The sequence below is a fragment of the Lutra lutra genome, chromosome 4 (genome assembly GCF_902655055.1).
Source record: "Lutra lutra chromosome 4, mLutLut1.2, whole genome shotgun sequence".
In the NCBI taxonomy this organism is placed as follows: Eukaryota; Metazoa; Chordata; class Mammalia; order Carnivora; family Mustelidae; genus Lutra; species Lutra lutra.
The window spans coordinates 38578448-38595351 of record NC_062281.1 but is presented as its reverse complement, the minus strand read 5'-3'; the positions used below and the strand labels follow the sequence as shown (position 1 = coordinate 38595351).

Sequence of the window (16904 nt, the reverse complement as noted above, 5' to 3'; positions counted from 1 at the left end):
TTTATCTTTCAGTGGACATTTAGGCTGCTTCCACCTCTTGACTATTGTGATTAATGCTGCAGTGAAATGGTTCTGCAAATATCTTTCTGAGATCCTATTTTCAGTTCTTTTTCATATATACTCAGGACTGATTTCATGTGGCGATTCTATTAATTTTTGAGGAACTTCCATAATGCTTTCTTTAGTGGCTGCATCATTTTACATTTTCACCAACAGCACACAAGCATTCCAATTTCTCTTCATACCTGCTAGCACTTGTTACTTTTGATAATGGCCATTCCAACAGGTGTGAGATGGTAGGTCATTGTGGTTTTGTTTTACATTTCCTTGATTAGTGATGTTGAACATCTTTTCATATATTTGCTGGCTATTTGTACATATTCTTTTGAGAAATATCTATTCAATCATTTACTACTTTTAAATTGGAATTACTTTTTGTTGTTTATTTTAGATATTCACCCTTATCAGATAAATGGTTTGCAAATATTTTTTCCTATTACATAGGTTGCCTTTTTGCTCTCTTGAATGTTTTCTTTGCTGCATGAAGGTTTTTAGATTTGTCTATGTTTGGTTTTGTTACTTATAAAATTTAGTTTTTTTAATTAAAAAATTTTTTTTTCAGATTTTTATTTATTTATTTGACAGACACAGATCACAAGTAGGCAGAGAGGCAGGCAGAGAGAGAGAGGGAAGCAGGCTCCCTGCTGAGCAGGGAGCCCAATGCGGAACTCGATCCCAGGACCCTGGGATCATGACCTGAGCCAAAGGCAGAGGCTTTAACCCACTGAGCCACCCAGGCGCCCTAAAATTTAGTTTTAAAGTATGCCTGTATTCTGTTAGAATATTTTGTTATAGCCTACCTAGAATTAGGTTTTTGAACTTTTTAACCCCCTTCTTAAATTCTTCTTTACTGATATTCTTTGTGCAGTCATAGATGTTCTGGTTTTTGGAATGTATTTTTTGCAATGTATTTCTGAAGTTATAAGTAAATAAAGTATTTTAAAGTTGTACAGTTTATCTTGAAGTAAAAGGAATGAAACTTGTTTTTTATAGTTATATTAAGGATGGTCTGTCTACTATAACAACATCCGTGTTTTGTCTTTTACAAGGCATAAATATATTCTCATTTTTCACAACTCTGAGGTAATGGAAATAATCTTGATTATAGTCAGATGATAAGTGTTGAAGTTCAAGTGGATTTCGATATGGGTGATAGGGCTCAAAATTCCGTGTGCAAATATAGAATGCTGTGTCTTGTGTTAGTGTTTAGGTAGTAGCGGTAAAGTTGATTAACAGCATTCTGATGATACTGAGGGTTTGATTCAGGTGCTTTTGACTACTTCCTGCAAAAATCCAATTTGTACCCATAAATTGCGACTGTGGTAGGCATTTCACAAGTGTTCCTTTGTTACACAAGTCAGGAAGTCATAGAGATGGCACTATCATGGGCTCATTGTCCAAATAGATGCATAACCAATGGAAAGGTATTAAGTTCTCATAATGGAAGTATAGATTAAGTATAGTTGTGGTGAAGAGGAAGGGTTCTGGCATCATATTTTCCAGTTTTGAGTCCTGGTTTTCCAAGTTGTGTCATTTTAGGAGGTTACTTGACCTTTCCATGCCTCAGATTCTTCTTCATCTGTAAAATTGGTAGAATAATAATATTTACCTTTTGGGGGTCTTATAAGGATTAAATAATTGTATGCTGGTAAAGTGCCTGGTACATAGTAAGTTCTGAGTAAACAATGTTTTTGTTATACATGCTGATGAAAATATAATTGGTTTATACTTCAAATTGATCTTTCAAATTTTAATGGCAAATACTTAAAATGTGACACTCCATTAGAATAATATAGTAGAAATAGATTTTAGGTATTCTGCTCTTGCAGGAATTAAAGACTTCTGAATACCTACATGAGGCCCATATGTTTGTAAGCATAGTTAGCATTTTTGTAACAGTTGTTCTTAGAGGAAGATAATATTCTGAGCACTTTGTATAAATTCAGTTAATTCTCAGTGATACTATTGTTATCCAGATTTTACAATAAACTGAGACACAGATATATTCAACAAGTTTCCCAGTGGTTTGCCATATTGCCTATATTTAGCTATTTTACTTTGTTGCTAACCTAAGTAGATGGGCAATTGTGGATGAATAAGTTTAATGTATATCTTAATTTTCACAAATAGTTGAAATAACTTAAAATGTGATTGAAGTATAATCTATATTGCAATTTTTTCCTTTGTAAATTTTTAAGAATTTTGTCAGTGTTACAAGTTAGTAATATAAAGTGATTATGGTGACATTTATGTTTTCATTTCTCACCTTCTTCCTAATAATAATGGAAATCAGTAAGAAAATATTTAAATTTTATGACCAGATAGTATCCGGGTACAATCTTTAATTAGGTAAAACTCAATACTTTTTTTATTTTTCAAGTTTGGTTAATTTTTATTTTGTTAGGTCACTCTCTTATCTTTTAACTCTGCTCTCTCCATACCCTTTTAACTTGCCTTACAGTCCTGTTCTGTTAGTTTAAAACACATTTTAAAGACATGTTTTTGAATGGAGATTTTAAACAATATGCCATTCAGTTATCTTAGTGCTGCTGTCTACTGTGATTATTACAACCACTATCATATATGAACTTCTGTTATGTACCACATATTTTATATTATATTTATTCAGCAGAAAAAGCAATGGAGGCCTAGGCAGGTTAACTAGCTTATTAAAAGTAACTTGTACAATAGGTTTGTGTTGTGTATCATAACCTATAGTTTAACAAGTTATTTGGTACTTTTTGTTGAACAGTATTTCTTAAAATATTTTTGTTTTAGAAATTTCATTTCTCTTTTCAGAAAGTAATGTGGATATTATAATGAAAAAATTAAGCACTTACTAACTTTTAATATTTTTGTTTTAAGGAACTGAAATTACCATTCACTTTTTTAAGTGGACATATTCATGAGTTGAGGATCCATGTACCCTGGACAAAACTGGGTTCAGAACCAGTAGTAATTACCATCAATACAATGGAATGCATTTTGAAACTTAAAGATGGAATACAGGTAAGTTATTGAACCTAGTTTTTTATGTTAACGTATTTTAATAGTTAATGGTGTTATTTCTTTAACTTTTGGGATATGTCACCTTTTACACAAAGTTTATATACACTTACAGTTTCTTACATGCCTATTAAAGTAACATAATTGCAAAAGGGTATTCTTATATTTGGATAAAACATTCTAATGGTTATTTTCATACTGATTTCACTGAATCTAATCATAGCCATCATAGTGATCATGTAGATGGCTTATTATCTGTCTCTACTAGAAGTAGGACCTGATTGTGTCCAATTTTCAGGTGAAGTTTTTGAATTTTTGCAAAAGAGCTGTATGATTTTTTATATTTACATGACTTTTTTAATTAAATTTTTTATTTTTTTAATATTTATTTATTTATTTATTTATTTGACAGAGAGAGAGATCACAAGTAGACAGAGAGGCAGGCAGAGAGAAGGGAGAAGCAGGCCCCCTGCTGAGCAGAGAGCCCGATGTGGGGCTCGATCCCAGGACCCTGAGATCATGACCTGAACTGAAGGCAGAGGCTTAACCCACTGAGCCACCCAGGCACCCCTATGTGACATTTTTTTTTAAAGATTTTATTCATCCATTTGACAGAGAGAGAAAGATCACAAGCAGGTAGAGAGGCAGGCAGAGAGAGGGAGGAAAGCAGCCTCCCTGCTGAGCAGAGAGCCCGATGCTGGGCTTGATTCCAGAACCCTGAGATCACGACCTGAGCCGAAGGCAGAGGCTTAACCCTCTGAGCCACCCAGGCTCCCCCCTACATGACATTTTTATTTTATTTTATTTTTTTTAAAGATTTTATTTATTTACTTGACAGAGAGAGAGATCACAAGCAGGCAGAGAGGCAGGCAGAGAGAGAGGAGGAAGCAGGCTCCCCGCTGAGCAGAGAGCCCGATGCGGAGCTCGATCCCAGGACTCTGAGATCATGACCTGAGCCAAAGGCAGCGGCTTAACCCACTGAGCCACCCAGGCGCCCCTACATGACATTTTTAAATGAGATGAACATTTCTCATTTTTTTGAGATGAATTTTTAATTTAAGTTAACATACAGTGTTACAGTAATTTCAGGTGTAGCATATAGTAATTTAACACTTCTGTACAACACCTGGTACTCATCACAAGTGCATCCTTAATCCCCATCATCTATTTCACATATCCCCCACCAACCTCCCCTCTGGTAACGATTAGTGTGTTCTCTATAGTTAAAAGTTTGTTTCTTGGTTTGCCTCCTTTTTTCCCTCTTTACTGATTTGAATGGATAAAGCAGCTGTGGTATATATAAACACAATGGAATATTACTCAGTCATAAAAATAATGATGTGGATAGAACTAGAGAGTATTACGCTAAGCAAAATAAGTCATTGAAAGACAAATACCATATGATTTCACTCATATGTAGGGTTTAAGAAACCTATCAAATTTCATTGTGTTTTTGAAGTTTCAGCATCAGAAGCTGATTTTTTTTCTTGACCTTTTCTCTGACCATTTTACATTTCTTAGTGTTTTTTCTTTTTTGTAAAGGTATAATACTTATTTTTTAAGAAGTTTCTAGCAAAAATTATTTAATATAGGAAGCAAATAGATCTGATAGCAGTATATTACGAATTTTTCCTTTTCGTAGAAAAGTATTGTCTCTTCATTTTTACTACTTTTTTGTTAGCCCATATTTCACTTGCAGTTTAAAAAATGCTTTCTAGAACCAAATGAGTTGATGATGATGAGATGAGTATTAATTTTAACAATTTAATAATTTATTAAATGTTATGGCAATTTTAGTGTGTCCTAAATATAATCAGTCTGTGAATTAAGGTTATGATTTTAAAATAATTTCCTGTTTTAAGAAGATATTTTGTCATATCAGCCCACTGGGCTCATCCTTTTTTCCTTTTATGAAATCTTTGATTCTAATCTTTTATTATCTAATTTGATGTAATTTCTGGAAGTAAGTAGACCAATGCTATATTTCCATGAGAATTTATTTTGTAAACATGAAAAACACGGGAGATGTATTTAGAAATCTGTGAAATAGTTCTATTACAACAGAGTTTTATTTTACATTCATTTTAGGTAATACTTAAGTGGTCTTAATCATCATCTGTTCCTGGAATTTAATTTTTTTTTTTTTTAGAAGTCTGGGCTTGGTTATACCACCCATGGAGAGCTCCATATTAAAAGAGAAAAAAAAATCCAGACACTAAGTATTTTTTCAATCGGAAGGTGGAAGTTTCAAGGCCAGATGTCCCATAAGAAACACATTTTAAAAGAGGCAAATTACAACTAATTATAGAGGCTGCAGAAAAAGATTTGTAACACATGACTTAGTGCAACCTAGAACTAATATTTGATATTGGACGATGCAGATGGCTACTGCAGGAATGATCAGGTTTCCTGCTTGCATGGTATTTGAGACTTGAATTTTGTGGTGTGTACAGCAAAAGGTCAAGTGTCATGAATGTAAACTACTCTCAAAACAAGTATTTTTTGCAGATGTTTAAAATTTTGAGGTAGAAAAGATTTTTGAAAATTGCAGTTGACATTTGGACAAATTATTCAGCAGTGTCCATCCCTGGAGAGTAATACTTAGGTTAGTGATTGGAATTAATTTTTCAGTAAGACATTGTAGATGAAACACATTTTTAAACAGTTTATTTTCCTATTTTAGGCTTTGATTAGTGTAGTAGGAAATTAAGTTAAAAAGTTACACATGTACTAGTAAAACTGAATAAGCCCATATTTAATTTAAATTATTTCAAATTATTACATTGTAGAATCACCTGAAGAAAATACTTATTTCATAAATTAGTGTGGGAGGTTGGTTAAATGAAGGGATCATTTAGTGTTTTGGATATAAATCTTTTAAAAATACTACTGTTGATATTTGACAATGTAATAAATACAACTTAAAAGTTAGAAATTTGAGGTCTAATTCAGAAAATGTCATTACAAAAATATAATACTGCTAAATGCCTTGATAAGAAGGTATGTCTAGTTTGTAAAGTTCAGTTTAATTCTACCGACATTTGTTGATTTCCTGCTCTTCAGTGCACTGAACAGCATTGTCAAGATATTTATGTAACCTTCTAAGGAGACTTAAAGAAAGAGATGTATGATGATTGAGGGTGACTCTAGTCATAATTATAATATACTGCCTTAGCATGTCTCTATAAGTCATTTTTTAAAGATTTATTTATTTTTTCATGCAACGATATTTTATTAACATATAATGTATTATTTGCCCCAGGGGTACAGTCTGTGAATCATCAGGCTTACACATTTCACAGCACTCACCATAGCGCATACCCTCCTCAATGTCCATAACCCAGCCACCCTATCCCTACTCCCCACGCCCCAACAACCCTCAGTTTGTTTTGTAAGATTAAGAGTCTCTTAGAGTTTGTCTCCCTCTCCATACTATCTTGTTTCATTTTTTCCTTCCCTACCCCCCACAACCCCTTATCCTGCCTCTCAAATTCCTCATATCAGAGAAATCATATGATAATTAAGAATTGTTTGTTTTAGTGAGTTGACATGCATGATCTTGGGGGAGAAGGAAAGGGAGAGAGTCTCAAGCCGACTCTCTGCTGAGTGTGGATCTCCATTTTTCTACCCTCAGATCAGGACCTGAGCTGAAGCCAAGAGTATGTAGCTCAACTGACCAAGCCACCCAGGCCCCCCTGTAATTAGTTTTATAGAGATTTTTTTTTTTTTTTGATGACAGGGTGACCTGAGTTGTTGTGTTTAATTTTTTTTTTTAAAGATTTTATTTATTCATTTGAGAGAGAGAGACAGCACAAGCAGGGGGAGAGGGAGAAGCAAGTTCCCCACTGAGCTGGGAGCCCAACACTGGGCTTGATCCCAGGACCTGGAGATCATGACCTGAGCCAAAGGCTGATGCTCAACCATCTGTGCCACCCAGGCACCCCCAAGTTGTTCTGTTAGGTCAAATAAAGGCCACCGTGATATTCACACTGAATTCTTATATTATTTTTAAATTAACATATAATGTGTTGTTTGTTTCAGGGGTACAGGTCTGTGATTTATCAGTCTTACACAATTCACAGCACTCACCATAGCGCATACACTCCCCTGTGTCCATCGCCCAGCTACCCCAACCCTCCCACCTCACTCCCCTGTTTCCTGAAATTAAGAATCTCTTATGGTTTATCTCCCTCTTTGGTTTCGTCTTGTTTCATTTTCCCTTCCCTTCCCCTATGATCCTCTGTCTTGTTTCTGAAATTCCTCATATCCGCACTGAATTTTTTTAATACATTGATATTTCACTCAAAAAATACTTAACTGTTAGCTGTTTACTCTGGGAGACATTTCTGTCATTTAACCCGCCTTTAGACCCTTCAGATTTTACTTGTGAGCTTTTTTTTTTTTTTTTTTTTACTTTGGTTGCAGAATTTGATTCATGACACATCATCAGTGGTCCAGGTCTGACTTATTTAAGTAGTTCACTCTAATTAACTATGTGGATCCAACACTTAGCTCAGTAACTTACATTTAACTATGTGTTCCTCTCCTTTTGCATATTCTTGCTTTTCAGCCTCTGTGGGCCTCACCTGTAAAAGAGGGCAGGACTTGCTGCATAGTTCTTATTCTATGGTTGTATATGCTTTGCTCATCTTATTAATAACTCTTGCAAAAGAGCTTCTTCAACCTAGAGCAGTAGTAAATTTGTTTTTTTTTTTTTAAAGATTTTATTTATTTATTTGACAGAGAGAGATCACAGGTAGATGGGGAGGCAGGCAGAGAGAGAGAGAGGAGGAAGCAAGCTCCCTGCTGAGCAGAGAGCCCGATGTGGGACTCGATCCCAGGACCCTGAGATCATGACCTGAGCCGAAGGCAGCGGCTTAACCCACTGAGCCACCCAGGCGCCCAGTAAATTTGTTTTTAAACAACTATTTGTTTGGGCCTCTGTATGACCTAGAAAGTTTAAAAAACAAAAACAACAACCCCCCCCCCCCAAAAAAAACCCCTATAAAATCTTTTGACCTGATAAATGTGACTGCAAAGCTAATTATAGAATACTCACTGTTCATAAAACCAAACCAAACCAAACCAAAAATCTTTTGTACCTAAACCAAAACTTTAAAATTATCAGTAAAAACTGGGGATAAACAAAGAGCTTTTTCTTAATGTATGTATGTACTTTTAGTTGCTGGTTAGTGCTTGGAGTTACAGGACAATCTTGTTGTCCTTTCTCCTTGCACATTTTGGTGCTGTGGAAATCCATTATTTGTTTAGTTAGTCTCGAAGAGGGAAGTATCCTATCTTGTGCTTGAAGCTTGAGCACTATGCAGAAGGAAGTGTTGGTAAGGCTATTAACAATATTTATATGGCCTTTAGGAAAAAAAAACACACACACACTTTAATTCTCTTAAATGAGGTGGGATTAATTTAAATGACTACTACTTTAGTAGTCATTTGAATGTGTCCTCCCCCTCACTCACTTCCACTCCTGCCAAAATTCATATATTGAAATTCTCCCCAAAGATAATGGTGTTAGGAGATAGGATCTTTGGGAGATGCTTAAGTCATGAGCCCTCATAAATGGGATTAGTGTCATCTAAAGAGGCTCCAGAGAGATGCCTGTCTCTTTTGCCATGTGAAGACACAGTGAAAAGGTACCAGCTATGAACCGGGAAGAGGGCTCTCAAACCAGACCATGTTGGCACCTTGATCCTGGTCTTCCCAGCCTCCAGAACTGTGAGAAATAAATTTGTTGCTGTTAAAAGCTACCAACCTACCAGTCTGTGGTGTTTTTTATAGCAGCCCAAATGGACTAAGACAACTGTCTTTTCAGAAATTTAACAGGGTTCAGAAATGCTGACTTGGACTGTGGAATTTATTGTATTATTATTGATTTCCTCACTTGCAATGCTGTGGGTTAATGATAGTGGTGATTATAATCGCAGATAATGTAGTCTATGTTCTATCTGTAGCTTCCTCATATAAAAAAGTGAGAAAGAATTCCCTATAAATTATGGGTATTGTCTTTACTCTCACAAGGGAACCCCTTTTATATTGTGAAGGAGATGAATACTCTGGTACAAATGTAATGGTTCCTGTGTAACAGTTCAGAAAAGCCACATAATTGTTGATAAAATGAATTATAGTAAGTTCATATCATTTTGATCTAGTGAAGAATTTTATAAATGGAGTATATAGATAAATAATTTCCAGTCTTTGGATATATGTGCTGCCTATAAACTTCAGACCTTGGATTTGAGTTCTTGTGTGTGGTGTTGTAACTGCAGTGGTGAAATAAGACTGGAAAGTGGGGCATTGACCTTTGTGTAAAGAAGGTGAATGGAGGATTCAGCAGAGGAGAATCCTGAAAGTCCCTGGCAGTGATTCCTAAGTTATCTGCCCTGGTGGCAGGCCACAGGAAAGGGTGGAGAAATTGAGTAATTCAAAACCGAGTAATACGTAGAGGAGTGACAGTAGTAGTTGTAAATGTTCTTCACATTCTCAGCTGAGAGAAGAATAAGCCAAACCACATTTCTTTAAGATACACAGAAAAATAATGTGTTTTGCTGAAGAAATTTTAAATATATGAGTCTGATCCTGAATTTACTTGCACTGAGAGGTATATCCAAATTCTTCTGGTAAATGAGGTATTCAGTTTAGTCAGGTGCAGCAAGCATTAAGGTGCTTCCTATTCTTTGCTGTATATCTTCAATCTTTTAAAATTAATACCAGAGATTATATTCTGAGTCCGTTTTGGAATGTAGTAGAGAAATAAATACTTCTGAGTTTCACTGTAGGTGGAATCCTTTATATATATATTTATATATTTTGGTTATTGGCTGTTTTCTTTCATTTTAGTCCCACTTTTATGGAGATGTAGTTGACAAAATGCATTTATTTAAAGTGTACAATGTGGTGATGTAAGTATACATTGTGAAAGGATTCATACCATCAAGTTAATACCTTTTACCTCACAGTTAACTTTTTTCTTTTTTTAACTTTTTAATTTTTTTGATGAGAATAAGATTTATTCTTAGCAAATTTCAAGTATACAATATAGTAGTATTAACTGTAGTCACCAAGTTGTACATTAGAATCTTAGGTCTTGTTCAGCTTATAACTGAAGAGTTGTACCCTTTGACATTTCATCCAGGACCTGTCAAACATTATTACTCTATTGTTTCTGTGAGTTTGACACATTTATTTATTTATTTATTTACTTACTTACTTACTTATTTGACAGACAGAGCTCACAAGTAGGCAGAGGCAGGCAGAGAGAGAGGAGGAAGCAGGTTCCCCGTGGAGCAGAGATCCCGATGTGGGGCTTGATCCCAGGACCCTGGGATCATGACCCAAGCCGAAGGCAGAGGCTTAACCCACTGAGCCACCCAGGCGCCCCAACGCTTTTTTTTTTTTTTTTTTAAGATTGCACATAGTATTTGTCTTTGTCTGGCTTATTTCATTTACCACAATGTACTTCAGGTTCATCTGTGTTGTTACAAATGGCAGGATTTCTTTATTTTTCACAGCTGACTAATGTGCATGTGTGTGTGTATGTGCACGTGCGTGTGTGTTTGTGTATGTATGTATGTATCACTTAGGTTATTTCCACTCATGGCTATTGTGAGTAATGCAGCAGTGAACATGAGAATATAGATGTCTCTTTGAAATAATAGTGTTTTCTTTTCATATATAACCAGAAGTGGGATTGCCAGAAGTGGATAATATTGTAGTTTTATTTTTGAATTTTTGAAGAACCTCTGTACAGTTTTCCATAAAGACAATACCAATTTACATTACCACCAATGTTTTACAAAGGCTCCCTATTTTCAGAATTTGTTATTTCTTGTCTACTTGATAATAGCCATCCTAAGAGGTTTGGGGTTATATTTCATTGTGGTGGTTTTTTTTTTTTTTTAAAGATTTTATTTATTCATTTGACAGAGAGAAATCACAAGTAGGCAGAGAGGCAGGCAGAGAGAGAGGAGGAAGCAGGCTCCCCGCTGAGCAGAAAGCCCGATGCGGGGCTTGAACCCAGGACCTGGGATCATGACCTGAGCCGAAGGCAGCAGCTTAACCCACTGAGCCACCCAGGCGCCCCTTCATTGTGGTTTTGATTTGTGTTTTTCTTTTCTTTCTTTTTTTTTTTTTTTTAAAGATTTTATTTATTTATTTGACAGAGAGAGATCACAAGTAGGCAGAGAGGCAGACAGAGAGAGAGGGGGAAGCAGGCTCCCCGCTGAGCAGAGAGCCCGATGCGGGGCTTGATCCCAGGACCCTGGGATCAAGACCTGAGCCGAAGGCAGAGGTTTTAACCCACTGAGCCACCCAGGTGCCCCTGATTTGTGTTTTTCTTATGGTTGTTGATGTTCAGCATCTTTTCAGGTATCTGTTGGTCATTTATGTAACTTCTTTAGAAAAATATTTATTCAATTCTTTTGTTCATTTTTACTTGGATTGTTCCTTGATATTATAGAAGTTCATTTTTTATATTTTAGTTATTAACCCCTTACGAAATATATGGCTTACACATATATTCTCCCATACCATAGGTTATCTTTTCATTTTGTTGATAGTTTCCTTGGCTGTGCAGAAGCTTTTTTTATGATGTAGTCCCACTCTTTTTTAAATTTTTTCTTTCCTTTTTTTCCTTAGTTTTTGTTGCCTGTGCTTTTGGTGTTGTTTCTAAAAATCATTGCTATGACTGATGTCAAGGAACCTTTTCCACTATGTTTTCTTTTAGTAGTTGAACAATTTCAGGTCTTATATTTAACTCTTTCATCCATTCTGAGTTAATTTGTATGAGTAGTGTAAGATCGAGTCTGTTTTCATTTATCATTTTGTAACTGGATATCCAATTTTCTCCAGCATGATTTATTGAAGAGACCATCATCTCTCCATTGTGTGTTCTTGCTGCCTTTGTCCAGGATTAATTGACTGTGCATGTATGGGTTTATTTCTCGGCTCTCAGTTCTCTTTCATTGATGTGTGTCTGTTTTTATGCCAGTACCATACTCTTTTGATTACTGTAGTTTTGTAATATATTTGAAGTCAGGAAGTGTGATGCTTCCAGCTTTGTTCTTCTTTCTCAAGATTACTTTGGCTATTTGAGATTGTTTTCGTGGCTCCATACGAATGTTGGAATTGTTTTTCCTATATATGTGAAAAAATGCCATTGGAATTTTGATAGGGACCCTAGCATTGAATCTGTAGATGACTTTATTTTTTTTTAAGATTTTATTTATTTATTTGAGAAAGAGCAAGAGAGAAGCAGACTCCCCACTGATCAGGAAGCCCAAGGTGGGACTTGCTCCCAGGACTTTGGGTTTGTAACCTGACCCAAAGTCAGACACTTAATTAACTGAGCCACCCAGGCGCCCCTGTAGAGCACTTTAGATACAGTGTTTTGTTTTTTGATGCTGTTGTAAGCAAGAATCCTTCTTAAATTTCTCTGTGATAACTCATTAATAGCATATAAAACACTGATTTTTGTGTATTTACTTTTATCCTGTAATTTTACTGAATTTATTAGTCCTGCAGTGTTTCTTGTAGGATTCTTTAGAGTTTTCTATATGTAAGATGATGTTATCTGCCAACATAATTTTAATGCGCACTTTCCAATTTGGGTGCCTTTTGTTTCCTTTTATTTCCTAGTTCCTGTGGCTAGGATTTCCAGAATTACTTTGAGTGAAAGTAGTGGGAGTGGGCATCTTTATCTTTTTCCTATTCTTACAGGAAAAGCTTTCAGCTTTTCACCATTGAGTATGATGTTAGCTGTTGTGGTATCATATATGACTTTTATCATGTTGAAGTACATTCCTTCAATACCTAATTTGTTGAAAGCTTTTATCATGAAAGGGTGTCATACTTTTTCTGCATCTAATGAGATATTATTTTTATCCTTCATTTGTTAATGTGATGTGTTGCATATGTTAAACCATCCTGGCATCCCAGGGATAAATCCCACTTGATCATGCTCTGTGATTTTTTTTTTTAATATGCTGTTGAATGCAGTTTGCTAATACCTTACTGAGAATTTTTACGTATATATTTTCAGGGATGTTGGCCAGTAACTGTCCTGTAGTGTCCTTTGTCTGGGTTTGGTATCTGAGTAATGTTGGACTCACAAGGTGAATTTGGAAGTATTCCATTCTGTTCAGTTTTTTGGATTTTGAGAGGGATTGGCATTAATTCTTCTGTATATATATGTGGTGTAATTCACCAGTGAAGTACCTTTCTTGGGCTTTTCTTCATTGGGAATTTAAGTTTTTATTTTAATTACTTTGTGCTCATCACTACAAGTATACTCATTAATTCCCATTGCCTATTTCACTCTTTCCCCTACCTGCCTCCCCTCTGGTAACCAGGAAGTTTGTTCTCTATAGTTAAGAGTCTATTTCTTGGTTCATTGCTCTTTCCCCCACCTTTTGCTTGTTTGTTTTATTTCTTAAATTCCACATATGAATGAAATCATATGGTATTTGTCTTTCTCTGACAGCCTTATTTCACATAGCACTATACTCTTTAGCTCCATCCAGTTGTTGCAAATGGCAAGATTTCATTCTTTTTTTATGGCTGAATAACATTCCATTGTGTATGTATATACCACATCTTCTTTTTTGATTCATTAATCATTGGATATTTGGGCTGTTTCAACAAATTGGGTATTGTAGATAATGTTGCTGTAAGTACTGGGGTGCATGTATCTCTTTGAATTAATGTTTTTGTATTCTTTGGGTAAATACCTAGTAGTCCATTTGGTGAATCATAGAATAGTTCTATTTTTAACTTTTTGAAGAACTATACTGTCTTCCACAGTAACTGCAGTGGTTTGCATTCCCAGCAACAGTGCAAGAGTGTTTCCCTTTCTCCACATCCCTAAAAACATCTGTTTCATGTGTTATGATTTTAGCCATTTTGACAGGTGTGAGGTGATATCCTTCTAATTGTGATTCGCTTTTCCCTAATGAGTGATGTGGAGCATCCTTTTATGTGTCTCTTGGCCATCTGTACGTCTTGTTTGGAAAAATGTCTATTCATGTCTTCCCATTTTTAATTGGATTATTTGTTTTTGGGGGTGTTGAGTTTGATAAGTTCTCTGTGGATTTTGGATATGAACTTTCTATCAGGGTTATATCAGATATATCATTTGTAAGTATCTTCTCCCATTCTGTAGGCTTTTAGTTTTGTTGATTGTTTCCTTCACTGTGCAGAAACTTTTTGTTTTGATGAAGTCCCAATACTTTATTTTTGCTCTTGTTTCCCTTGCCTCAGGAGATCTAGCTAGAGAAAAGTTTTGACATCCAAGAAATTACAGCCTGTGCTTTCTTCAAGGACTTTTATGGTTTCCTGTCTCAAATTTAGGTCTTTAATCCATTTTGAATTTATTTTTGTGTATGGTGTAAGAAAGTGGTCCGGTTTCATTCTTCTGCATGTTACTGTCCAGTTTTCCCAATACCATTTGTTGAATAGACTGTCTTTTTTCTATTGGGTCTTTTTTCCTGCTTTGTTGAAGATTCATTGACTATATAATTGTGGTTTCATTTCTAGGTTTTCTATTCTGTTCCATTGATCTATGTGTGTGGTTTTTATGTCAGTAGCATACAGTTTTGACCACTACAGCTCTGTAATATAATCTGAAGTCTAGAATTATGATGTCTCCAGCTTTGATTTTCTTTTCAAGATTGCTTTGGCTATTTGGAGTCCTTTGTGGTTCCGTACAAATTTCAGGATTGTTTTAGCTCTGTGAAAAATACTGGTGATATTTTGATAGGAATTGTATTAATGTTTAGTTGCTTTAAGTTGTATAGAGAATTTAACAGTATTTGTTCTTCTAATCCACTAGCGTGGAATATCTCTCCATTTCTGTGTGTCATCTTCAGTTTCTTTCAGGAGTGTTCTGTAGTTTTCAGAGTACAGATCATTTACCTCTTTGTTTAGGTTTATTCCTAGGTATCTTATGGGTTTTGGTGCAATTATAAATAGGATTGTTTTCATAATTTTTTTCTGCTGGTTCATTACTGGTATACAGAAATGCAACAGATTTCTGTATGTTGATTTTGTATCCTGTGCCTTTACTGAATTTGTATATCAGTTCTAGCAGTTTTTTGGTGGGGTCTTTTGGGCTCTCTGTATAGAGTATTATGTCATCTGCAAATAGTAATAGTTTTACTTCTTCCTTACCAATTTGGATGCCTTTTATTTTTGTTGTTTGATTGCTGTGGCTAGAACCTCTGCTACTATGTTGAATAAAAGCGGTGAGTATGCTCATCCGTGTCTTGTTCCTGATCTTAGGGGAAAGGCTCTCAGTTTTTCCATATTGTGGATGATACTTGCTGTTGGTTTTTCATATATGGCCTGTATTATGTTGAGGTATGTTCCTTCTAAACCTACTTTATTGAAGATTTCTGTCATCAATGGATGTTGTACTTTGTCAGATGCTTTTTCTACATCTATTGAAATGACAATATATGGTTCTTATCCTTTCTGTTACTGATGTGATGTATCATGTTGATTTGTGAATATTGAACCACGCTTGCAACCCAGAAATAAATCCCAGTTGATCATGTTGATTTTTTAAAAAAATTTTCTAATACGTCATTGGATTTGGTTCACTAGAATTTTGTTGAGGATTTTTATATTTGTGTTCATCAAAGATGTTGGCCTGTAGTTTGTTTGTTTGTTTCTTTGTTTTTGGGGTCTTTATCTGGTTTTGGTATCCGGGTATGCTGGCCTCATAGAATGAATTTGGAAGTTTTCCTACATTTTCTATTTATTTCAAGTAGTTTGAGAATTGGTTGGGAGAATGAGAGAGATGAGCAAGGAAGTGGGCAGAGGGAGAAGCAGGCTCCTTGCTTGGCTCAAACCCAGGATCCTGGGATCATGACTTGAGCTGTAGGCAGTCACTTAACTGACTGAGCCAACCAGGTGCCCCGACAGTCTTTGTTTTAAAGTCTATTTTGTCTGATACAAAGTACCGCTACTCTGGCTTGGCTTGGCTTGGCTTGGCTTTTCTTTTCTTTCTTGCTTGCTTGCTTGCTTGCTTGCTTTTTAATATTTATTCACTTTAGAGAGAGAGAGAAAGAGAGTGAGAGCATGCCCAGTGGGGAGGAGAAAGAGGAGAGGAGAATATCTCCAGCAGACTTCCTGCTTAGTGAGGGGCCCAGTGCAGAGCTTGATCCCATAACTCTGAGATCAAGACCTGAGCTAAAATCAAGAGTTGGACACCAAGCTAACTGAGTCACCTAGTCTTTCCATACTCTGGATTTCTTTCGACATGCATTTGCATGATTAATGCTTCTCCATCTCTTCACTTTAAACCTGCAGGTATGTTTAGGTCTGAAATGTATCTCTTGTAGGCAACATATAGAGGAGTCTATAGTTTTTTTGTCCATTCCGTCTCTCTGGATCTTTTGATTGGATTGTTTATTCCATTTACAATCAAAGTAATTATTGATATGTATTGCCATTTTATTACTTATTTTGTAGCTGTTTCTGAAGATTTTCTCTGATCCTCCTTGTCTGTCTTTCTTTCGTGGTTTGCTAATTTTCCTTAATGATATATTTGGATTTCTTTGTCTTTGGTCTTGGTATATTTATTAGTTTTTTTGTGGTTATGATTAGATTTATATATAACATCATCTGTATATAGCAATCTGTATATAGCAATCTACATTAAATTAATGGCTGTTTAAGTTTGAACCCATTCTTTACTCCTCCCCATGTTTTAGATATTTGGTGTCATATTTTACGTCCTCTTACTTTGTGAGTTTGATTGTTTTTGTTTTGTTTTGTTTTCAGAAATATTCCTTTTTTTTTTTTTTTTTTTTTATTTGACAGAG

The 16904-nt window shown here is 35.4% G+C and overlaps 1 protein-coding gene across 6 annotated transcripts in view; it reads left to right on the top strand.

The window, feature by feature from the left end:
* The window catches only part of VPS13B (vacuolar protein sorting 13 homolog B), a 763452-nt gene that overhangs the window by 13675 nt on the left and 732873 nt on the right, over positions 1 to 16904 (top strand). For all 6 annotated transcript variants that reach the window (XM_047723595.1, XM_047723597.1, XM_047723594.1 and 3 more), the window contains exon 3: positions 2926 to 3069. In XM_047723595.1, the coding sequence (XP_047579551.1) occupies positions 2926 to 3069 (144 nt within the window). The remainder of the gene's footprint in view (positions 1 to 2925; positions 3070 to 16904) is intronic.